Source organism: Heptranchias perlo, chromosome 4 (genome assembly GCF_035084215.1).
Source record: "Heptranchias perlo isolate sHepPer1 chromosome 4, sHepPer1.hap1, whole genome shotgun sequence".
NCBI lineage: Eukaryota > Metazoa > Chordata > Chondrichthyes > Hexanchiformes > Hexanchidae > Heptranchias > Heptranchias perlo.
The window spans coordinates 46475575-46502100 of NC_090328.1; the positions used below are offsets into that span (position 1 = coordinate 46475575).

Genomic DNA, 26526 nt, shown 5'->3' on the forward strand with positions numbered 1-26526 from the left:
CTAAATGGCACAATTTTAAAGGGGGTGCAGGAACAGGGAGACCTGGGGGTGCACACACACAAATCTTTGAAGATGGCAGGACAAGTTGAGAAGGCTGTTAAAACAGCATATGGGATCCTGGGCTTTATTAATAGAGGCATAGAGTACAAAAGCAAGGAAATTATGCTAAATCTTTGTAAAACACCATTTAGGCCTCAGCTGGAGTATTGTGTTCAATTCTGGGCATCACACCTCAGGAAGGATGTTAAGGACTTAGAGAGAGTGCAGAAGAAATTTACTAGAATGGTGCCAGGGATGAGGGATTTCAGTTATGTGGAGAGCCCAAAGAAGCTGGGGTTGATCTCCTTAGAACAGAGAAGGTTAAGGGGAGATTTGATAGAGGTGTTCAAAACCATGAATGGTTTTGACAGAGTAAATAAGGAGGAACTGTTTCCATTGGCAGAAGGGTCAGTAACCAGAGGACACAGATTTAAGGTGATTGGCAAAAGAGCCAGAAGTGACATGAGGCAAAATTTTTTTTTTTTACACAGCAAATTGTAATGATTTGGCATGCACTGCCAGAAAGGGTGGTGGAAGCAGATTCAATAGTAACTTTCAAAAGGGAACTGGATAAACACGTGAAGGGAAAAGATTTACAGGCTATGGGGAAAGAGCAGGGGAATTGGATTAATTGGATAGCTCTTTTAAAGAGCCTGCATATGCATGATGGGCCAAATGGCCTCTTCCTGTGCTGTACCTACTGCGATACTATGAATCACACCCGCTTGGATATGTTGTGAAGTTTGCAGAATTTGACATGCTCAGAGTAAAAACTTTAAGGGAAGCATCAAAAGACATACAAATCAATGGGTAAAGTTAATCATGTTATTGTGAAATATGTAATTTTTTTGTTTATATTTGTATATTGATAATTTTAGTTAGAGAAAACTGGAAGACCCTCCCCATCACCACCAAAAGCACTGAGCGATAGAATGATAAACCAATTCACTCCCTTTTTAATTTAAAAAATATATAATTGCTGACCGATCAGGAGAACCTACCAAACAGTGACTGAAATGTCTATGTTTAACTAGAGTTTCTGCATTACAACTGTTTATATAAGTGCCTTCCATTGTAAAATTTTAAACATAAAAAACATTACAGGAAGTAATGTTTGTGGACAGGAAGTGCATGTCACTCAAGTTTTTTTAATGCAGAGTTCCTTAAAATTTTCTTTGGGAAGGGATGGAAAGGACCTCCAGTAATGTTATGCCTCCACAATAATGAGTAGCTAATTTTTCAAATCCTAGGATTAGATTATGATTGCTGATATTATATTCTTGTGGTACTATTATTTCATTAGAAATTATGAACATGTGCCCATGTCTTTATTAAACCAATTGCTCGGTTAGTTTGTCTATGCCTACCAGCCAAGTGCATCCAAATCAGCTTATCACTAAAATAAATCAGGTTTGCATGCATAAGTTAGATGAAAACCAAACGTGTGAGATGAGAAGTAATTTTGCAACACATTACTCTTCACCTCCACCCACAGCAATGGTTACAAAACATGCAGGGGTTTAAAAAAAAATATATTATATATGTTGAAGAAATGCAAAGTAAGACCTGGTATTCATAAACAACTAAGTCCCAATTGAGTTTAAAAAATATATTTCCTTATATTCTACTCCTTTTCCCATTATCCTATTAAAAAAAAGTTGCTTATGAATACCAGGTCTTACTCTGCATTCCACAATATGTCCTGGAACAATACCTGCTAATTCACATCTTCCACATTTTTCACAAAACTACATCTCACATTTACATTCATTGTAGCCACTTGGTCATACACAAAACTTTGGAGTTTTCTTTTTATTGTGCTTAAGCGCTAATATCTAATCATGTCTAACTTCATTACGTACCTGAATCAGAATTGGCATCTTTATCTTTAATGGGGCTTTTTTGTTCCTCAATTTCATTTCTGTATTCTTCGCAATCCTCATCATTCCTCTCTTTGTTCTTTTTCTCCTTTTCTCTTTCCTTGTCTTTGTGTTTTTTAGCTTTCTTTTTTGATTTTCCATGAGAGGAACAGTCTTTGCTAATGACTTTTGAGCACTCCAGTTGGTGTGGTGGGCTTTCCACTGTAGTCCTAGAGGTAAGCTTTTCTTGCTGGTCCTCATAACCCTCACCAGTTTGACCAATAGCATCAACTGGCATATCTTGAGTTCCCCTTCCTTCAGGTGTGCACGGGGAATTATAGTTAGAATTCACAGTGTGAGCAATAGAAACTGGAAGTGGCACAGGTGGTGGTGCAGGGGGAGGAGGAGGTGGAAGGGGAGGAGGAGGATGAGGATGAGTGACTGGGACAGTAGCAACAACAGTTTTCTCACTGGAGGGATTTAAATGACCATTAAGGGTTGGCTGCACACGATTGGTAAGGTGCGATATTCTGGGCTTCTTGCTTGCTAGTGGGTCAATGAAATCTGCAGGCAGAGATCGCTTCTGTAAAACATTGAAGGTAATATTAAGCTCTGCTCAATAAGTTTTTGAAAAGAAATGTTTTCTAAGTTGAGTACTGTACCCACCTTCTTGGTAACTAACCTAGATCAAATTGCAAGTATCAAGCTAATTTTCTGAAAATTATGCCACAGCATGCATACTTTGCTGTACCTTTTCCTTTACCTGCGGACACTAGTTATAGCTACATCAAAATACTATTCCCGGAATGGGCTAGTACACTATCCTTTCATGTCTGGGACCTGAGTTTGAATTCAGCCCAGATTGATGGGATAAAAATCTTCTGGCTAAGTCACACTAATGCTATCGAAGCTGTTCTTCTGAAATTGAGATAAAGACATTACTAGCACAGTGCAGAAGGGAGTCTTAATCTCCAATACTGACATTGCATATCTGAAGTGGAAAGAGTTTTTTTTTATTATTCGTTCATGGGATGTGGGCGTCGCTGGCAAGGCCAGCATTTATTGCTCATCCCTAATTGCCCTTGAGAAGGTGGTAGTGAGCCGCTGCCTTGATCCACTGCAGTCCATGTGGTGAAGGTTCTCCCACAGTGCTGTTAGGAAGGGAGTTCCAGGATTTTGACCCAGCAACAATGAAGGAACGGCGATATATTTCCAAGTCGGGAGGGAGAGAGACTTGGAGGGGAACGGGCAGGTGGTGTTGTTCCCATGTGCCTGCTGCCCTTGTCCTTGTCGGAGCTGCACTCATCCAAGCAAGTGGAGAGTAATCCATCACACTCCTGACTTGTGCCTTGTAGATGGTGAAAAGGCTTCGGGGAGTCAGGAGGTGAGTCATTCGCCACAGAGTACCCATCCTCCGACCTGCTCTTGTAGCCACAGTATTTATGTGGCTGGTCCAGTTAAGTTTCTGGTCAATGGTGACCCCCAGGATGTTTAAGGTGGGGGATTCGGCGATGGTAATGCCATTGAATGTCAAGGGGAGGTGGTTAGACTCTCTCGTTGGAGATGGTCATTGCCTGACGCGAATGTTACTAGTCACTTATCAGCCCAAGTCTGGATGTTGTCCAGGTCATGCTGCATGCCGGCACGGACTGTTTCATTATCTGAGGGGTTGCGAATGGAACTGAACATTCTGCAATAATCAACGAGCATCCCCATTTCTGACCTTATGGAGGGAAGGTCATTGATGAAGCAGCTGAAGATGGTTGGGCCTAGGACACTACCCTGAGGAACTCCTGCAGCAATATCCTGGGCTGAGTTGATTGACTCCAACAAACACTACCATCTTCCTTTGTGCTAGGTATGACTCCAGCCATTGGAGAGCTTTTCCCCGATTCCCATTGACTTCAATTTTATTAGGGCTCCTCGGTGCCACACTCAGTCAAATGCTGCCTTGATGTCAAGGGCAGTCTGGCTAGTTCTGGAGCACAAGTCTTCAGCGCTACAGACGGGATGTTGTCAGGTCCCATAGCCTTTGCTGTATCCAGTGCACTCAGCTGTCACTTGATATCACGTGGAGTGAATTGAATTGGCTGAAGACTGGCTTCTGTGATGGTGGGGATATTGGGAGGAGGCAGAGATGGATCATCCACTCGGCACTTCTGGCTGAAGATGGTTGCAAACGCTTCAGCCTTGTCTTTTGCACTCATGTGCTGGACTCCGCCATCATTGAGGATGGAGATGTTCACGGAACTTCCTCCTCCCGTTAGTTGTTTAATTGTCCACTACCATTCACGACGGGATGTGGCAGGACTGCAGAGCTTTGATCTGATCCATTGGTTCTGGAATCACTTAGCTCTGTCGCATGTTGCTACTGCTGTTTAGCATGCATGTAGTCCTGTGTTGTAGCTTCACTAGGTTGGCACCTCATTTTTAGGTACGCCTGTTGCTGGTCCTGGCATGCTCTTCTACACTCCTCATTGAACCAGGGTTGATCCCCTGGCTTGTTGGTAATGGTGGAGTGAGGAATATGCCGGGCCATGAGGTTACAGATTGTGTTGGAATACAATTCTCTCTGATGCTGCTGATGGCCCATCGCGCCATCTGATTCTATCCCATTTAGCATGGTGGAAGTGCCACACAACACGTTGGACGGTGTCCTCAGTGTGAAGACGGGACTTCATCTCCACAAGGACTGTGCAGTGGTCACTCCTACCAATACTGTCATGGACAGATGCATCTGCGACAGGTAAATTGGTGAGGACGAGGTGAAGTAGGTTTTTCCCTTGTGTTGGTTCGCTCACCACTTGCCGCAGGCCTAGTCTGGCAGCTATGTCCTTCAGGACTCGGCTAGCTCGGTCAGTAGTGGTGCTACCGAGTCACTCTTGGTGATGGACATTGAAGTCCCCCACCCAGGGTACATTCTGTGCCCTTGTTACCCTCAGTGCTTCCTCCAAGTTGAGCACCAATAGTTTCATTTCCTAGCACCAATGACTTGCACTTATGACTTGCACATCTTTAATATAGAAAATGTCCCATGGTACTTTACAGGGAATGGGGAAAAGAGGGGAAAAAAGATAGATGGGATAAAGGATTCAATGCTGAGTTATGGTGGGACAGATAGAGATGACCAAAATCTTGTTCGAAAAAGGGTTCGAGAAGGTTTTTGAAATAGAGAGGCAGAGGAGTTGAGGGAAGGGATTACAGAGATTTAGAGCCAAGGCAACTGAAGGTTCTGTCACCAAGGATGGAGTGAAAGTGGAGAATTGCATAAAAGGCCAGTCAAAGGAGCAAAGGGTATGGGAGTGAACTTAAGGTTGGAGGAGGCAACAAGGTAAGGGTGGGAAAAGCCATGCCTGGATTTGGGAGAATAACTTTAAATTCAATGGATTGTAGAACAGTGAGCTAGTGTATGGGGCTGATGGATGAGCTGGACAGGATATGGGCAGCTGAGTTTGGAACAAGTTGTAGTTTATGGAGTATGCAGGAAATTTTGACTCATTCAAGATTTGTCAAACAGGCAATCTGACAGCACAGAGGTAGTGATGGGGTCAAGGGAAGTGGTAGAGAGGAGGAGCTGGGTGTTATCAGAATGCAAATGGAAACTGACCCCCATGTGTACAAATAATATCACAGAGACCCATCATGTAAATGAGGAAAGGGGGGGGGAATGGAGCATAGATCTTTTGGAGACTTTAAAAGTGATTGTAGGGGGTGGGAAGAGAAGCCATTGCTGAAGCTGTGCCGGGCCATATTTGGACATGCAGGAGTGGAATCAGAGAAGGGCAGTCCACAGAGTTAATGGCATGGTTGACCGTGTCAAATACTGCAGGGAGGTTGGAGGACAGAGAGGGATAATGCACCATAGCTATAATGTAAGTTATTCACACCTGAGCAGAGCAAAAGCTGGACTGATTGCAATAGGAAGTTTTGGGGGAGATGGGCAATAAGCTGGGAGGCAAAGATATGTTCAAAAACCTTAGAGTAAATGGAGGTTACAGACGTGGTGGCAGTTGCAGAGGACAGATGGATTGATGGTGGACTTCGAGGAGGGTGGCAATAACAGTGGTTTTGAAAGGGATAGGGAAAGTGCTTAGGCAAATAGAGCCATTAACAATTGGGTAATGTACAGACTTCCATCAGAAGTCTTTCATGGCCCAATGACCCAGTTTTGAGACACCTCTGAACAGGCAGGATCCTGGAAATCTCCCTGAATCAAATGAACCTGAAGGACACTACCAAACTATACTGACCCCCAAAGCACACTGTTCTTAGCTTGCTCTTAACTTTACTGACTGCAATGTGCCATTACCCTCAAAAGTATAAAAGCTGTATAGCGACCTCACAAATTGCATTTCCCGATTTTTAGAATAAATAAAATACAAGTTAAAAAGTAATGCCAGCAAGCAGGAAGGTTTGGGGGAGGGGAAAGAGGGGGGAGGAGTTCAATGGCAGTTCATTGAGGAGGGATTTGAAGGAGCAAGGGGTGGGTCTCATAGAAGAGATGAGCTTAGATAGGATGGAGGAAAAACGGGAGAAACTGTAGAGTGATGGCAGACTGGAAATATGGTGGATAGAAATTGCAAGGAGAAGATAATGGCAGAGATAGTTGCATGGGCTCTCAGTCGAAAGAGGCAAAGAAATCCACGAGCTCTTTGCACTTGATATAGGAGGGAAAGGGGCTGGGTGGGGGAGGCGCTTTGGGGTTTGAGCAGGCAGTTTGTCATGAAGAAAAATTGTTGTCCTTGCCCTCTGAGGTAATCCTAGATTAATAGGAAGATTTGGCAAAGGAAAGAAAGACACAGTAATGCTTTACATAGTCAAGCCAGATTCACCACTCGCCAAGAGTGCTGCCCTTAGACTTGAAGTGAAGATGGGGAATGTACTAGGGGAACGGCAGGGATGGGAGATGTTGAGTGAGTTAGTAGGAATGAGGGCATCTAAGGTAAATGTAAGAGAAGGGAGTTGTTCAGTTCAGCAGTGGCAAAAGTATTGTGAGGGGTGAAGCGCCAGAGAAGAGGAAGCTGTGAGTTCGAGAGTGAATTAGTGAGGGAACTGGAGTTTTTTCCAGGGATGGAGACCGAGGAGTCTGGGTGGTAAGGAAGACAAGGAAGTGGTCAGTGATCAAAATATCAGAAGTGAAAAGACCTAGAGAGAAGGCAAAATCAAGGGAGTGACTATAGTTGTGGATAGGAGTTTGTCAAGGGTGAGACTGAATGAGGATAAGATAGCAGAGAAGCTGGAGGAGAGGGGTCTAGGAGTTTAGGTGTCGATTGAAATTTTAAGAGTGTTACTAAAGCAGTGGCTAAGGTAAGAAATTGGCGTGAGCATAACAGGGGCAGTACACAACAGTAGAATTTTAAATGATAGATGGAAGATGGCGAGAGGCCGGAAGCAGGTGAGGAGGGAGTAGGGAATAGCAGGGATGAAAAAAAAGTAGTTTCTGCCTCACTGAGGAATACAAAACCTATATATCTATATGGGTATATCGTCTATACTGTCCCCAGCGCATGATAATTAAAACTCAGTATATATTATTTCCAAACACTGTCAGATTCTAAATTTAGGCTTTGGATTCTCATGAACTGTTCTCTTATGTAAAAAAAATTGCACTGACATTTCAGTGTGATGTTCCTAAATCTCTACAACGACACCATGTAAATGGGTACAGTAGTGTAGTCATTCTGTTACTGGACTAGTAATCCAGAGGCCCGGACTAATAATCCAGAGAACGCAAGTTCAAATCCCACATGGCAGTTTGAGAATTTGAATTCAGTTTTAAAAAAATTACTGGAGATAAAAAGCTGAAGGGTCTAGCAAGCCACTCAGTTGTATCAAACCACTACAAAGAATTGCAGTAGTTCAAGATGACTCACCACCACCTTCTCAGGGCAATTAGGGATGTGCTATAAATGCCAGCCTTGCCAGCTACACCCACATTCAGAGAATGAGAAAAAAAAAACAGTGACTAAAGTGAGGGATCTGGAGAACTAATTTTTTTCCAGTGGCAGATTGCAAGGGCATTGGGTGGTAAGGAAGACAAGGAAATGGTCAGAGATAGCCTTATCAATGTTCAAAATCTCAGAAGCAGAGACGAAGGAACAGGGTGGGTAAATGTGATTGGAACTTGCGTGGAGGGTGAATGCCGATATAGACTGATTGGGAGAAATAGCCTGTTTCCATGTTGGAATTTCTTGTTATTTCTATATAAGAAACAAAACTGAGGAAGAGGTGCAGTAGAGAATACACCAGTCGATTACAGTTCAGAAGCAAGGAAGAATTGGAACAACAAATTTGATTTCAAGAAGCTGGGCTACACCAGTTACAAATAATCTACCTTTCTTCATTGAATACCTGGGTTATAGTGTTGAGGCAGCCTGCTAAGCTGTTGCCAGAGAATTACTGATCCCGAATGCACCCAAATGTTACCCCCCCAAAAATGTGTACATGTATGAGGATGGGTCTACATTACTACCTTGCAGATGTTCTCTATAAACCATCCAAAAGCTAATCAACATCATGGCTGTAGATCTTGTGGAACAACTTCTAATCTTGAATAGTGGGTTTTATTTGCTGCTATCAGTCATGTGGCCATCTGTTACTTAGAAACAGGTCAACACAAGTGTTGGCCCAAGAAAAAAAAGTTAGCCTTGATAATTTTTGCCCTGTCCACACAAAATTGTGCTGTAGACTAACAACAAATTGGATTTATATAGCACTTTTAACGTAGTAAAACGTCCCAAGTCGCTTCACAGGAGTGTTACCAAACAAAATTTGACACCAAGCCACACAAGGATATATTAGGACAGGTGACCAAAAGCTTGGTAGGTTTTAAAGGAGCATCTTGAAGAAGAGATAGAGGGGTTTAGGGAAGGAACTTCAGAGCTTAGGGCCTAAGCCTATGGTGGGGCGACAAAAATCAGGGATTCACAAGAGGCCAGAACTGGAGGAGCACAGAGATCTCGGAGGGTTGTAGGGCTGCAGGAGGTTACAGAGATAGGGAGGGGTGAGGCCATGGAGGGATTTGAAAACAAGGATGAGAATTTTAAAATTGAGGCAATGCCAGACCAGGAGCCAATGTAGGTCAGTGAGCACGGGGGTGATGGATAAATGGGGCTTGGTGTGAGTTAGGATATAGGCAGCAGAGTTTACGGAGGGTGCAGTTCAAACCTGTTGACCCAAAGGAAATTTGAGAAACTATGGGTCTTCAAACCACTGTCTCAGTGCCAGGTGAGGTAAGCAGCATCCTGCCAAGGCATACATTTTTCTGCTCTTCCTAAAATTCACAAGTCCCATTTGCACAACTGACATACTTGCCCAGCCAGGGGTTGGGCGGTTGGAAGAAGAACAGCACATCATCCTTTCAACAGCACTCTGCCAGCCAAAATTCAGGAACTTTCCATATGGAGAACAGTGAATGCAAACTTTTACTACTTCTGTGTGCAGGTTCATGCATCAGTAGACTGTACTATTCAAATGCTATGCTTTATAGATGCAAGAACAGCCATACTCTTAGCAGATTTGGCCAATCATCCTCTGCTCAATAACCAGCTAAGAATGGAAAGTGCAAGAATCCCCTTTTCACCTGGAAGAATGTACTCCTTGTATGATGTGGCCAAAGGGTATTAGATCAAGGAATCAAAATACACAAGACCATTTGGTTGCTTTCATGAGGATTCAACCTAGCTTCTCATGTTCTACGTAGAGAACAAAAATGTGAGAAGATGGATAAAACAGGCACCTTCACACAGCCACCAAGGGGATAAGCCCTTCAGGGCTAGACCCGGTTAGGAATTTTTTAAAAATGTATAAAATTTTGAGTTGCTTGCCATAATGAACAGATGAACTCAAATGCAATCTCTGGAAGAGTGTAATTTTGTGATTAGGAAGTCTAACAATGTTTGCCAACAAAACATTAGTTAATCTGCCAAGAGCTTGAACCATGAGTGTTAATAGGTTATTTGGCCCCAGGGAGGCCTCAATAGTGCCAAAGTCCACATGCATGCACTTCTAGTAGGCATCACTAAATAGCAATCAGAAGTTGGAATCTGGGCTGATTTTTCCCTTCACTAGTCCATGTCCACCAAGGCCAATTGTAGCTGCTGTTAGTTTAAAAAATCCAATTCAGCACAGACTAGAATGCAAGCATGCGACAGCTACATACTGAATAATCTTACTGAGCTGTTAAGAGTAAAAGTTAGCAGTTCTGTTTTAAATAAAACAAAGCAAAACATAGTGCTACGAGTGATACTCTCAAATGGGAGTAGTAAAAAAAAATGCTGATATTGACAACACAAAAGAAAGAGCGATCATAGTATCATGGAATGGTACAGCACAGGAGGCGGCCCATCGTGCCTGCTCTTTGAAAGAGCTATCCAATTAGCCCCATTCCCTTGCTCTTACCCCATAGCCGTGTAAATCTTTTCCCTTCAAGTATTTATCCAATTCCCTTTTGAAAGTTACTACTGAATCTGCTTCCACCAGCCTTTCAGGCAGTGCATTCCAGATCCTATCAACTCGCTGTGTAAAAAAATGTTTCCTCATGTTGCCTTTGGTTCTTTTGCCAATCACCTTAAATCTGTGTCCTCTGGTTACAGACCGTTGTGCCATTAGAATGATTCTCCCTATTTACTCTATCAAAACAGTTCATGATTTTGAACACCTCTATCAAATTGCCTCTAAACCTTCTCTGCTCTAAGGAGAACAAACCGAGCTTCTCCACATAACTGAAGTCCCTCATCCCTGGTTCCATTCTAGTAAATCTCTCTGCACCCTCTCTAAGGCCTTGACATCCTTCCGAAAGTGTGGTGCCCAGAACTGAACACAATACTCCAGCTGAGGCCTAACGAGTGTTTTATAAAGGTTTAGCATAACTGCCTTGCTTTTGTACTCTATGCCTCTATTAATAAAGCCCAGAATGTCATATGCTTTTTCCAACAGCCTTCTCAACTTGTCCTACCACCTTCAAAGATTTGAGTACATACATCACCAAGGGTCTCTGTTCCTGCACTCCCTGTAAAATTGTTCGTTAGTTTGTATTGCCTCTCATTCTTCCTACCATAATGGATCATTTCACACTTCTCTGCCCATATCTTCCTGAAGTCTGTTACTATCCTCCACATTGTTTACTACATTTGAGCTTTGTGTCATCTACAAACTTTGAAATTATAATATGTATACCAAAGTCCAGGTCATGAATATGTATCAAAAAGAGCAGTGGTCCTAATACCAACCCCTGATGAATACCACTGTATACTTCCCTCAAGTCTGAAAAACAACCATTCACTACTCTCTGCTTTCTGTACCTTAGACAATTTTGTATCCAAGCTGCCACTGTCCCTTTAATCCCATGGGCTTTAATTTTGCTAACAAGTCTATCATATGGTACTTTATCAAATGCCTTTTGAAAGTCCATATACACATCAACTGCACTACCCTCATCAATCCTCTCCGTTACTTCATCAAAGAATTGAATCAAGTTAATCAAACAAGATTTTCCTTTGACAGATCCGTGCTGACTTTCATTTATTAGCCCATACATTTCCAAGCGCCAGTTAATTTTGTCCCAGATTATCATTTCAAAGTTTCCCCATCACCGTTAGGCCGACTGGCCTGTAACTGCCAGGTTTATCCCTCTCCTCTTTTTTGAACAGGGATGTAACATTTGCAATCTTCCAGTCCTCAGGCACTGCCCCTATGCCAAAGGAGGATTGGAAGATTGTGGTCAGAATTTCCACCCTTACTTCCCTCAGTAACCAAGGATGCATCCTGTCTGGACCAGGTGACTTTTCTACTTTGAGTACTGCCAACCTTTTAAGTACTTCCTCTATTTTTAATCCTATCCAATATCACTCCGACCTCTTCCTTTACTGCTACATTGGCAGCATCCTCTTCTCTAGTGAAGACAGATGTAAAGTATTCATTTAGTACCTCAGCCATACCCTCTGCCTCCACAAGATCTCCTTTTTTGTCCCGAGTTGGCCCCACCCTTCCACTATTTACGTTTATAAAAGACTTTTTTGTTCCCTTTTACGTTGGCTGCTAATCTATTCTCATACTCCCTCTGCCCCTCTTATTTCCCTTTTTTAAGATCGCCTCTGTACTTTCTGTATTGATTGTTTTTCTACTGAATTATGAACCTTATGTTTGTCATAAGTGTCCTTTTTCTGTTTCATTTTAATCCATATCTTTAGTCATCCAGGGAGCTCTAGCTTTAGATGGCCTTCCATTCCCCCTCGTGGGAATGTGTCTACTTTGTACCCAAACCATCTCCTCCTTGAAGGCCTCCCATTGTTCAATTACTGTGTTACCTACCAATTTTTGATTCCAATCCACCTGGGCAAAATCCCTTTTTAACTCACTGAAGTTAGCCCTCCTCCAGTTAAGTATTTTTACACTTGATTGTTCCTTGTCCATTTCCATAACTATTCTAAACCTGATATTACGATAACTGTTCCCCAAATGTTCACCCACTGAAACATGCTCCACCTGCCCCACTTCATAGAATCATAGAAAGGTTACAGCACGGAAGGCGGCCATTCAGCCCATAGAGTCCACACCGGCTCTATGCAAGAGCAATCCAGCTAGTCCCACTCCCCTGCCCTTTCCCCGTAGCCCTGCAAATTTTTTCCGTTCAAGTACTTATTCAGTTCCCTTTTGAAGGCCATGATTGAATCTGCCTCCACCACCCCCTCGGGCAGTGCATTCCAGATCCTAACCACTTGCAGAACTAGACAGAGTACCTTTCCCTTCCTGGTTGGGCTGGAAACACATGTTCCAGAAAGTTCTTGAACACATTTCAGAAATTCCTCCCTCTCTTTGCCCTTTACACGGTTACTGTCCCAGCATAAACTGGGATAATTGAAGTCCTCCATTATCACTACTCTACAGAGGGAGGGATTCAAATTCCTGGGCCATTGGAACTGGTTCTGGGGGAGGTGGGACCAGTACAAATTGGATGGTCTGCATCTGGGCAGGACTGGAACCAATGTCCTAGGGGGAGTGTTTGCTAGTGCTGTTGGGGAGGGTTTAAACTAATGTGGCAGGGGGATGGGAACCGATGCAGGAAGTCAGTGGGAAGTAAAGTGGTTACAGAAACAAAAGGCAGTAAGGGAGAGTGTACAAAACATGACCGGACAGATGGTCTGAGAAAGCAGGGCAAAGACCAAGGGAAGTCTACATTAAACTGCATTTATTTCAATGCAAGAAGTCTGATGGGCAAGGCAGATGAACTCAGGGCATGGATGGGTACATGGGACTGGGATGTTATAGCTATTACTGAAACATGGCTAAGGGAGGGGCAGGACGGGCAGCTCAATGTTCCAGGGTACAGATGCTATAGGAAAAATAGAGCAGGAGGTAAGGGAGGAGGGAGAGTTGCGTTCTTGATTATGGAGAACATCACGGCAGTAGTGAGAGGGGATATATCCGAGGGTTCGCCCACTGAGTCTATATGGGTAGAACTGAAAAATAAGAAGGGAGAGATCACTTTGATAGGATTGTACTACAGACCCCCAAATAGTCAACAGGAAATTGAGGAGCAAATATGTAAGGAGATTACAGACAGCTGCAAGAAAAATAGGGTGGTAATAGTGGGGGACTTTAACTTTCCCAACATTGACTGGGACAGCCATAGCATTAGGAGCTTGGATGGAGAGAAATTTGTTGAGTGTATTCAGGAGGAATTTTTCATTCAGTATGTGGATGGCCCGACTAGAGAGGGGGCAAAACTTGACCTCCTCTTGGGAAATAAGGAAGGGCAGGTGACAGAAGTGTTGGTGAGGGATCACTTTGGGACCAGTGATCATAATTCCATTAGTTTTAAGATAGCTATGGAGAATGATAGGTCTGGCCCAAAAGTTAAAATTCTAAATTGGAGAAAGGCCAATTTTGGTGGTATTAGACAGGAACCTTCAGAAGTTGATTGGGAGAGTCTGTTGGCAGGCAAAGGGACGTCTGGTAAGTGGGAGGCTTTCAAAAGTGTGTTAACCAGAGTTCAGGGTAAGCACATTCCTTATAAAGTGAAGGGCAAGGCTGGTAGAAGTAGGGAACCTTGGATGACTCGGGAGATTGAGGCCCTAGTCAAAAAGAAGGAGGCATATGACATGCATAGGCAGCTGGGATCAAGTGGATCCCTTGAAGAGTATAGAGATTGCCGGAGTAGAGTTAAGAGAGAAATCAGGAGGGCAAAAAGGGGACATGAGATTGCTTTGGCAGATAAGGCAAAGGAGAATCCAAAGAGCTTCTACAAATACATAAAGGGCAAAAGAGTAACTAGGGAGAGAGTAGAGCCTCTTAAGGATCAACAAAGTCATCTATGTGCGGAACCACAAGAGATGGATGAGATCCTAAAGGAATATTTCACATCGGTATTTACGGTTGAGAAAGGCATGGATGTTAGGGAACTTGGGGAAATAAATAGTGATGTCTTGAGGAGTGTACATATTACAGAGAGGGAGGTACTGGAAGTCTTAACGCGCATACAAGGTAGATAAATCTCCGGGACCTGATGAAATGTATCCCAGGACGTTATGGGAGGTTAGGGAGGAAATTGCGGGTCCCCTAGCAGAGATATTTGAATCATCCACCGCTACAGGTCAGGTGCCTGAAGATTGGAGGGTGGCAAATGTTGTGCCTTTGTTTAAGAAGGGCGGCAGGGAAAAGCCTGGGAACTACAGACCGGTGAGCCTGACATCTGTAGTGGGTAAGTTGTTAGAGGGTATTCTCAGAGACAGGATCTACAGGCATTTGGAGAGGCAGGGACTGATTAGGAACAGTCAGCATGGTTTTGTGAGAGGAAAATCATGTCTCACGAATTTGATTAAGTTTTTTGAAGGGGTAACCAAGATAGATGCGGGCTGTGCAGTAGACGTGGTCTACATGGACTTTAGCAAAGCCTTTGACAAGGTACCGCATGGTAGGTTGTTACGTAAGGTTAAATCTCACGGGATCCAAGGTGAGGTAGCCAATTGGATACAAAATTGGATTGACAACAGAAGACAGAGGGTGGTTGTAGAGGGTTGTTTTTCAAACTGGAGGCCTGTGTCCAGCGGTGTGCCTCAGGGATCGATGCTGGGTCCGCTGTTATTTGTTATTTATATTAATGATTTGGATGAGAATTTAGGAGGCATGGTTAGTAAGTTTGCAGATGACACCAAGATTGGTGGCATTGTGGACAGTGAAGAAGGTTATCTAGGATTGCAACGGGATCTTGATAAATTGGGCCAGTGGGCCGATGAATGGCAGATGGAGTTTAATTTAGATAAATGTGAGGTGATGCATTTTGGGAGATCGAATCGGGCCAGGACCTACTCCGTTAATGGTAGGGCGTTGGGGAGAGTTATAGAACAAAGAGATCTAGGAGTACAGGTTCATAGCTCCTTGAAAGTGGAGTCACAGGTGGATAGGGTGGTGAAGAAGGCATTCGGCATGCTTGGTTTCATTGGTCAGAACATTGAATACAGGAGTTGGGATGTCTTGTTGAAGTTGTACAAGACATTAGTAAGGCCACACTTGGAGTACTGTGTACAGTTCTGGTCACCCTATTATAGAAAGGATATTATTAAACTAGAAAGAGTGCAGAAAAGATTTACTAGGATGCTACCGGGACTTGATGGTTTGACTTATAGGGAGAGGTTGGATAGACTGAGACTTTTTTCCCTGGAGAGTAGTAGGTTTAGGGGTGATCTTATAGAAGTCTATAAAATAATGAGGGGCATAGATAAGGTAGATAGTCAAAATCTTTTCCCAAAGGTAGGGGAGTCTATAACGAGAGGGCATAGATTTAAGGTGAGAGGGGAGAGATACAAAAGGGTCCAGAGGGGCAATTTTTTCACTCAAAGGGTGGTGAGTGTCTGGAACGAGCTGCCAGAGGCAGTAGTGGAGGCGGGTACAATTTTGTCTTTTAGAAAGCATTTGGACAGTTACATGGGTAAGATGGGTATAGAGGGATATGGGCCAAGTGCAGGCAATTGGGACTAGCTTAGTGGTATAAACTGGGTGACATGGACATGTTGGGCCGAAGGGCCTGTTTCCGTGTTGTAAACTTCTATGATTCTATTCTTGCATCTTTCTATAATTTGTCCACAAATTTGTTCTTCTACCTCCTTTCCACTATTTGGTGGCCTATAGTATACACCCACTAGCATAATTGCTCCTCTATGGTTCCTTAATTCTAACCAAATAGATTCTGTCTTTGACCCCTCAACTACATCATCCTTTTCCAGTGCTATAATAGTTTCTTTGATCAATACTGCCATCCCCTCTCCTTTCTTTCCTTCCCATCTTTCCTGAATACATTGTAGCCAGGAACATTAAGTCCCTAATCCTCCCGTTCTTTGAGCCAAGTCTCTGTTATTGCCACTATATCATAGTCCCACGTAGCGACTTGTGCCTGCAGATCACCAACCTTATTTACCATGCTATGTGCAGTTACACACATGCACTTAAAACTCATCTTAGACTGCCTCACATTTGCCCCCTGTCTGATCTCTATTTCTGAACTATTCTTTACTCTAATGCTATTTGTCTCTCTCAGTCTCTTCTCTATTTCAACCTGGTGCTCATCTAACAGCCAAATTAGTTTAATTAGTTTAGCATTAGCTATGATGAGGGTTACTTGGGATTACGATTAAGGGAGTTGGAAAACAGCTATGGTTATAAACATAGAAGTTTACAAAATGGAAGGCAGCCATTCAGCCCACTGTCTGGGTCAGCTCTTTGCTAGAACAATCTTCTCTCCCAGCCCTATATCTTCCTCTGCTTCAAATGTTTTATCCTACCATCCCTTAAAAGATATACTGATCTCTACCTAAACTACTTGATGTGCCAAATCATACTACACTCAATAACTGTGTAAACAAATTTCTCCTAACCCCTCTCCTCACTTTGAAACAATTTTAAATTGATGACCCTTGATAGTTGACAGTCCAACTAGAGAATTTAGTCTTTCCATAGTCATCCTATGAATTCCCGTCACAATTTTAAAAACCTCTTAAATCTCCTCTTAGCCTTCTCTGTTCCAATAAAAATAGGCCCAGTTTTTCAAATCGTCTCTCCATCACAAGATGGAATAGTGTAATGGGGAAATAAATAAAAGGTACCCAAAGAAACTCTTCTCATGTGATGTTAATGTAAATGCTGTATCAATAAAGATTCACGTATTCCATTTACCATAAAAATCAATTTCCCATTCATCTATCAAGAGCTATTTTCTGCTTAACAGTGTGGAACTCAAATGTTGAAAATAGACTGGCAGAAGCACAAGGTTGAAAATTGTTATTTTTCAGTGTTACTCTTACAGCACCCAGCCAGACCACAGAATGTATCTCTTTGTAAAGCAGGAAACTAATTGCAATGAGGTTTGCTGCCTTTGGTACACTAACAGAAGACATTTAAGGCCTGCTCCTTAGAAACCCCAAAGTCAGCTACAAATTTATCTTTCAGCCACTACAAGTATATTCTATTTAAGACCTTATCTGTGGCAGACATTCAAAACATTAACAGATGATGCTTCACGTGGTTTCTTTATTTCTGAGAACACCACCAACATATAGTTTACCAATTTGTAATGCAACACAAACCTGTCAGTTCGGGTCTATCAATTATACGAGCACATTATCAGCTGTAACAATCATTGTACACTTGGCAAGTGATTTTACTTACCTCTGGCGGAGATGCAGATCCTCTATCTTTAGGAGAGCTTGATGGAACTGGATCTGCTTGATGGCTGTTGGAATTCTGCAGCTGAGATAATTTTCTGTTGCAGAGATTCAGAGAACAAAAAGAGTCTGATGCATCTTCTCATCTTGGAACCATGCACAGTTATGTCTACTGTTTTCATTACATCCATGTAAAGGCAGAATTCTGCGTCTGCCAGAAACAAAATTACTGCAATATGCATTGGGTGCAACATCTACTGTAGACTGAAATCTATAAAACTAGTAAAAGGAAAAACATCAGACATTAAGATGATAAGAAATAGCAGGAGTAGGAGTAGGCCATACTGCCCCTTGAGCCTGCTCCGCCATTCAATAAGATCCCATGGCTGATCTTCGACCTCAACTCCACTATCCCGCCCAACCCCCAGATCATCCAAAAATCTATCCATCTCAGCCTTGACTATACTCAATGACTGACTATCCACAATCCTCAGTGAAGAAATTTGTCATCTCAGACCTAAATGGCCGGCCCCTTATCTAGAGATTATGTCCCCTAGTACTAGACTCTCCAGTCAGGAGAAACAGCCTCTCAGCATCTACCCTGTCAAGCCCTCTCAGAATCTTAGATATTTCAATGATTTCATCTCTAATTCTTCTAAACTCGAGAGTATAGGCCCATTCTACTCAACTTCTTTTCTTAGGACAACACTCTGATCCCAGGAATCAATCTAGTGAACCTTTGTTGCACTGCCTCTAAGGAAAGTATATCCTTCCTTAGGTAAGGAGACCAAAACTGCACACAATACTCCAGGTGTGGTCTCACCAAAGCCCTGTACAATTGCAGCAAGACTTCCTTACTCTTGTACTCCAACCCCCTGCAATAAAGGCCAACATACTATTTGCCTTCCTAATTGCTTGCTGTACCTACATTTTAACTTTGTGTTTCATGCACAAGGACACCCAAATCTCTGACAAACATTTAATAGTTTCTCACCATTTTAAAAATATTCTGTTTTTCTATTCTTCCTACCAAAGTGAATAACTTCACATTCCCCCACATTATACTCCATCTGCCACCTTCTTGCCCACTCACTTAACCTGTCGATATTCCTTTGCAGACTGTCACAGCTTACTTTCCCACCTAGCTTTGTATCAGTAAACTTAGATGAAGGGACCAAGTGTAATGTATCCAAGTCATTAATATAGATTGTAAATAGCTGAGGTCCAAGCACTGATCCTTGTGGTACCCCACTAGTTACAGCCTGCCAACCTGAAAATGACCCGTTTATTCCTATTCTCTGTTTCCTGTCCATTAACCAATGCTTTATCCATGCTAATATAGTCCCCCAATCCCATGAGCCCTTATCTTGTGTAACAGCCTTTTGTTTTCTCTTCCTTTTTACAGCTCTTACAATCTGTTTTTATATTTCTTGCTAGTTTACTCTCATTCAATTTTCTCCCTCGGTTAACTTTATGGTCATCTTTTGCTGATTTCTAAACCCCCCCCCCCCCCCCCACCACAATCCTCAGGCTTACTACTCTTTTTGGCAACATTGTAAGCCTCTTCTTTTAACCTAATACTATCCTTAACTTCTCTAGTTAGCCACAGTTGGATCACTTTTCCCATGGAGTTTTTATTCCTCAAGGGAATGTATATTCATTGAGAATTATGAATTATTTCTTTAAATGTTCGTTATTGCTTATCTACCGTCATATCTTTTAATCTAAATTCCCAATCTACCGTAACAAACTTGCCCCTCATACCTATGTAATTGGCTTTGTTTAAATTTAAGACCCTAGTTTTGGACTTAAATTTAAACAAAGCCCCCTCAACTACTTTGCCTGTAATGAACTGATACAATAAACCTAATATTGAACAAAGGCTTTAAAAGAGACCAGTTTTGGGCACTGCAACTTTATCATGCCATCAATTTGTGACAAAAGTTTTGCCTTAAATATTTTCTCTAGAAGCTGATTCATACCGATATACTTGATGTTAAAACATTACACCCTTGTATTTTACAGCTTAAAAAAAATTAGCAAAAGCAATAAAAGCTATGTTTATATTGCACAAGACCCACACACCGCGGTGCCACCAGCTCCCAATGTGCAGGTTTTACATAATCAGCGGTAACCGCAAAGTAAACTTGCTGGATTCGGTAAGAGTGGCTTCGGGGAAGACCTGGTTAAATAAAAGTCTTCCTGGCCGTTGGCCGTCGCAAATCCAGAAAGTTTACTTTGGGGTTGCCATTGTCTGTGTAGCATGGGCTGGCAGCACCAGCATGGCACTTATATTTGACAATAGCTTATGTTAACAAAGTCAGATTAACATTAGCTCTTTATTGAGAATTCTATTATAACCATAGATTAGGCTTCATTCATTTAGTTTCTTAGTAATAATTGTCACAATGCACGAGACATATTGAATACTTCAAAAAGAATTATCAGGCTCAGTGTACACACATCCACCATGGGAAGTGTTCCAACAGTGCACTAGCATCAAGGTGATATAACAGTAGTTTACAATAATCAGTAGAAAATTTGGGTTATCTGGGTAACAAGATCCTGAGAATTAATACTGCTTGCAGAACCATGCAACGAAAACCATGAGAATGAAGATATCTTCACTTTCAAGAACACCTCTTAAATTAGACTTTACATATTCACTTGCTTTTTACTATATTGACTTGCTTCCTCATATGACAAAGCATCTTTACATCCTTCATATTTTAAATACAAGTCAAATTAAATTCTAGAACAAGAGTGGTATCCTAATGTATTTGGAATTAGCATCTACTCTGCTCTAGTAAGCGCACGTGAAAGGGCAAGAGCAAAGCTTTTAAGTAGAACACATTAGGGTGTGTGGTAGGAGATGGTGCGAGCGCTTCACTTGAACCTTTCACAACTCAAATTTTAAACTGCACTACAAAAAAAGGTCCCATTACGTCCCCTTTTCATTACTTATGAGTTCTGATGAAAGCTCTACATCCACTTTCAAACTTTAATTTGCTGTTTCTCTTTTCAGATGCTGATAGATATCTGTATTATTTGTATTTTTTGTTTTTATTTCAGATTTCTAACATTTACAGTTTTTTTTCTTTTAAATCATGCCTAGTCTTCCTCCAAACTGTTTAATTGTGCACTCTACCCAATAGGCTCCTTTTCTCTTTCTACTATCTGTTGTGAAAGAACATGCTTAACCAGTGGATCTGAATTTTTTATTCTTATTTTTTTACAGGATAGATTATGAATTATTTACCATATTATATATTCTTCAGCTAAACCATAGTTTTTCCATGAAGTTTAAGCACATTCATTTTTTCCAGGTCAAACCTTTAACATTTACCCAAGAACACAAAACAAAATACATCAACATAGCTGTAAGAAAACAAAAAAAGCAACTGGACAGTATTATAAAACAAACCTATGTTAAAATTAATGGGGGGAAAAAACTAGCATGGCAATATAAAGTGGTAGATTTTGTTTTTAAAATATTTCATCTAACCGAAGGGGTCAAGGTTTGAAGGGGAAAAAAAGTAGGCCAAGATGTGATGCAAAATCCCCTGCTCTTCTGTAGTGCCATGGGGTCTTTTACATCCACCTTAGAGAGCATACAGGGTTTTGGTTTAACATCTCATCTGAAGGACAGCACCTCCGGCAGTGCAGCACTCTCTCAGTACTGAGCCAAAGTCATTGGAGTAGGACTTGACCCCATGACTTTCTAACTCAGAGGTGAGATTACCAACACTGAGCCAAGGCTCAGGTTCTGACATGAAGAGTAGCTAAAAATGGCAAGTGAACTGTATCCTTAGTTGCTGATCACATCTAGCAGGAGGACAAAGTAATCTGTGTCCCTCTACTGGTGCTGGAGTTTCAACTCGTAAGAAATTAAGACTCTTTCTTCATGTGAATATGTCAACAGCCTCTTTTAAGATATATGTGCCATTTGGCACAGCAAAGCTCATCCCTCCAGTACTCTTAACTCACCCAGCCTAGTATTCCACTGCATTCTGAATCTCTAATGTCTTTGGCGCTACCACTTTGAATACCAAATTATTCCAAAGATTTAACCCCCATTTAAGTGAAGACATTTTTCTAATAAATACAAGTTTTAAATTTGTTTCCCCTAATTTACATTTGAGTCTTCTGCTCCCACTGGCCTGATTTATTTTGAAGCAACACTATGGGTTTTCTTTATCTTTACCTTTATCTTTTAATTGTTTATATATCTCAGAGGTCAATCATTAACCTTTTCTCCAGAAAATAGTTTAAACTTCTCTAACCATTCCTTGCAGTTCACTCCTGTTGCTGTTCTCCGCATCCTTGCCAATGTGTTCATGTCCCTTTAAAAGCATGGTGACCAAAACAGCACACAGGACTTAGGAAACATAGGAATATAGGAACAGAAGTAGACCATTCAGCCCCTCGTGTCTGCTCCGCCATTTGATAAGATCATGGCTGATCTGTGATCTAACCCCATATACCTGCCTTTGGCCCATATCCCTTAATACCTTTGGTTGCCAAAAAGCTATCCACCTCAAATCTAAATTTAGCAATTGAGCTAGTATCAATTGCCGTTTGCGGAAGAGAGTTCCAAACTTCTACCACCCTTTGTGTGGAGAAATGTTTTCTAATCTCACTCCTGAAAGGTCTGGCTCTAATTTTTAGACTGTGCCCCTACTCCTAAAATCCCCAACCAGCAGAAATAGTTTCTCTCTATCCACCCTATCTGTTCCCCTTAATATCTTATAAATTTCGATCAGATCACCCCTTAACCTTCTAAACTCTAGAGAATGCAACCCCAATTTGTGTAATCTCTCCTCGTAACTTAATCGTAAACAATTTTACAACACCAAGTTATAGTCCAGCAATTTTATTTTAAAATTTAAAATAAAATTGCTGGACTATAACTTGGTGTTGTAAAATTGTTTACAATTGTCAACCCCAGTCCATCACCGGCATCTCCACATCGTAACTTAATCCTTTAAGTCCGGGTATGATTCTAGTAAACCTATGCTGCACTCCCGCCAAGGCCAATATGTCCTTCCGAAGGTGCGGTGCCCAGAACTGCTCACAGTACTCCAGGTGCGGTCTAACCAGGGTTTTGTATAGCTGCAGCATAACTTCTGCCCCCTTGTACTCTAATCCTCTAGATAAAAAGCCAGAATTCCATTAGCCTTATTGATTATTTTCTGCATCTGTTCATGACACTTCAATGATCTATGTACCTGTACCCCTAAGTCCCTTTGGACATCCACTGTTTTTAAACTTTTTACCATTTAGAAAGTACCCTGTTCTACCTTTTTTTGATCTAAAGTGGATGACCTCACATTTGCCTACACTGAATTCCATTTGCCACAGTTTTGCCCATTCACCTAATCTATCAATATCGCTTTGTAATTTTATGTTTTCATCTACACTGCTTACAATGCCACCAATCTTTGTGTCATCGGCAAACTTAGATATGAGACTTTCTATGCCTTCATTTAAGTCGTTAATAAATATTGTGAATAATTGAGGCCCCAAGACAGATCCCTGCAGGACTCCACTAGTCACATCCTGCCAATGTGAGTACCTACCCATTATCCCTACTGTTTGTCGCCTTTCGCTCAGCCAACTTCCTAACCAAGTCCGTACTTTTCCCTCGATTCCATGGGCTTCTATCTTAGCTAACAGTCTCTTATGTGGGACTTTATCAAATGCCTTCTGGAAGTCCATATCAATAACTTCCATTGACATTCCCCTGTCCACTACTTTAGTCACCTCTTCAAAAAATTCAATCAGGTTTGTCAGGCATGACCTACCTTTCACAAATCTGTGCTGGCTCTCTCTGATTAACTGAAAATTCGAGGTGTTCAGTCACCCTATCCTTAATTATAGACTCCAGCATTTTCCCCACAACAGATGTTAGGCTAACTAGACTTCAAGTGTGGTACACTGTAAACGCTCTGTATAGCCTTGTAAACTTATGGTTCACAGTTCTCACTGTGTATCTTACATTCTATTTGCTTTCATTGCTTCTCCACATTGGCTCAATGTTTAAATGATTATTTCCAGATCCCATTCTAATTTTCATTGTTCTAATCCTACCCCCTTCATTGTATGCCCAAGTCACTTTCAAAAACAACTCAAAATGAAATATCAGTTAAGAAATCAAGCAATGTACAGATGAACAATGAATTGGTTGCAGGGAGCACACAGGGCAAGGCTTTCAAAGTTGTTGAGAAGCTATGACCTAATGAGAAGAATGCTGGTTGCCTTTAAGCATACTGTGGCAAGGAGACTGGCCTGTAGATAGCCTAATTTAGATCAGTCTTAAGAAAGTTCCAATTGATATCCCTGAACTTTTTTTTTCGAAGGATGGCCTCTCACCAGAAAGTTGTGCAGGTACCTTGCTCAGTATCTGTGATAACATGTTTGTAAAAACCTCAGGTTGAGGTTTAACAAAACACTTCCATAGGAAACTTTTAAAACTAGAACATGACTTTTTTTTGGGATAGTCCTGGAATAGTAATTCTACTTAGACAAAAAGTGGAAACTCCTCCACAATAGTTTGGTGAATCAAAGACTAATTTGTTAGTTTCGCTTGCATAAGCATAACTATTTGGAAAATATTTTAAATGAAACTGTGCCTTTGAAACAATAGAGCCTGGATGTTCACCTTTATCCTATCCATGTCTGTAAATATTTTCAATACTTTAAGGGAATTGCTTTGTGTTGAAACCAGATGACAGGGCAGGTGTTGTACAGCAAACAAAGCTCCATCTTAGACTCTTTAAACAAAGATTTCTGTCCTCATGCATGGAGCTAATAGCCAGCTATATACATCTGTCCGACTGATAGCACAGTTGGATTGTGAATGAAGGAAGCCCCAGTATCTAATCAACTGATCAACAGTTTGAAATTCTGAAAATGTTCTGCACAGCATCCACGTTGGGACATTGTGTGCTTGCTTTGGTACTTTAACATCGACAAAAGGACGTTGGCCAAGGCATTGAACTGGAACCACCTGATGGGTGTGGAAACAGGAAAAAAATTTTGGCTGCCTTTGCATGCTTGGCATTGTTGCCCCAGCAACTTCCATCAATTCTTCCAGGCACTGAAACTAATTTTTTTTTTGACGTCCCTTGGAATACATTAGCTATGGAATACATTAGCTATGGAGTCTTGGGCAATTACAGAACTGGATCAAATGCACTGTCCAGTACAATGCCACACCAACCAACTAGACAAGATGCTTGTTTATATGGGAGGCTTTTGAAGAATGATAATGGTTAATTTTCTTCTAGAATGCAGTGTGACTGGCTCTTGTCAAATGATTCATATGGGTGATATGATTAAAAGTGATCAATTAAAGTGAATTATTGAAGCCGAGGTTGTGAAGTGGTGATCCAATACACAAGTAGCAGTCATGATAGTTAAAGGAAAATGCTTCCTGTTAACAGATTTTAAAACCAGAACAGAGCATAAATTGAAAAACCTTTAATTGGAACTAAAATAAAGTAAATATTAAATTGAATTCAGTCTTAGCGAGAATACTGTAATGATATTTGAGAGACAAAAGATTCAACCTCAGAAGCAGTAAATACAAGCAGTTAAAAGCAATCCTTCATCCCTCCCGATAAAGATGCAGAGATGTTGACTGTCAGGATAATAAAGAGGAAGTATCATACAGGGCTGGTGCCCTGAATTGTCTCCCCTGCTGGTTGCTTTCTGTGCACGAAGGATAATAAAATTCAATTGTCCCAGTCAAACTAGAAAATAGTTTCTGTGGACCATTTTTCACATAGCTTTTTAGAATACCTTCCAGAATTCTAATCATTAGCTCCTCCAGTTGCAAAGATTAGAGTGTATATCTTTACTTTGTTTAAAAGAAAAAGGATACTTAACTAAAACAAAATTAAGTTGATTTACCTGGAAACCACTCTGTCAAACAGCTGCCGATCCTCTTCTGAGTAACCAGGCCAGTCCCGCTGAACCTCCTTATACACAAAATCCTTCACAGTATAGGAGTTATCCTTTGGGTTTATATTAGCCACCTATTAAGAAAGCAAGCAAACTTTTTATACCAATGAGAACTGTGATCCTAGATTAACTGTACCTAACAAATTAAACGTAGGGCTGTGCTATTACAACAGGATATTGAACTACAAACGAGGCACTCTGATTTAGGCCTTGTTTAATAAAGTATTGTAAAGAGTGGTATAAGCACAGGTATCTCTGCATTAAATACTTTTTTTTCCAATACACTGAATATTTCCAACCAGTAAACCCAACAGTTAATATAAAATACTTTCCCTAAAAATCAAGGGTCTTCAGCAATTAAAAAACTGGATCAAATGTGCAGTTCAGTATTATGCCATAACAGCTGATTCAAGAAGATGCATGATTTATATGGAACACTTCTGAGCAGCAGCAGTGGTTAAGTTTAATGTGACTAGTGAAAATATAAGTAACAGAATAAAAGGCTATTAAAATAATTACTGACAATGAGGCTATGAAAATAACACCATAACAATCAGCTGCATGCAAACTACTTTCCCCCCAGGGCAATACACAAGTGCCTAACTCTGTGCCCTGATCAAGGCCCTCAAACTCAAGGTAGGGCTTTGTTGGAAACACAAGGGTACACTGTAGGCCGCATCGTTAATTTAAGACCTGTGCCTCTTCAAAGACATGTTCAATTAAATTGCTCTGACCAATAGTAAAGGCGTATCACACAGACAAATGTAACAGAAGCAAGAGATGCTATTCTTACTTTGTGGCATAGGGAGGAGGAGGCCAAGGAAGAGTAGGTTTTCAATAAAGTCTCTACATAGGGGAAACAGTTGTGTCAGTCCAGAAGACTGAAGAGCCAAGACAGTAGCTGGTGTATAAAAATGGCCTGGGGTGGCTCAACCACCTCCTTTTGCTCACACATCCCTCAGTCTCAATCTTTTGTCTCTGGTTCCATTAAATATAACTTTCTCTGA

General features: G+C 41.4%; 1 protein-coding gene across 1 annotated transcript in view; it reads right to left on the reverse strand.

The window, feature by feature from the left end:
* ell2 (elongation factor for RNA polymerase II 2) overlaps positions 1-26526 on the reverse strand; it is a 133647-nt gene that overhangs the window by 27471 nt on the left and 79650 nt on the right. Inside the window, exons 6-8 of the mRNA XM_067982865.1 lie at positions 25469-25593; positions 17559-17652; positions 1902-2481 (exon numbers count right to left, since the gene is read on the reverse strand). Of these exons, the coding sequence (XP_067838966.1) occupies positions 1902-2481; positions 17559-17652; positions 25469-25593 (799 nt within the window). The remainder of the gene's footprint in view (positions 1-1901; positions 2482-17558; positions 17653-25468; positions 25594-26526) is intronic.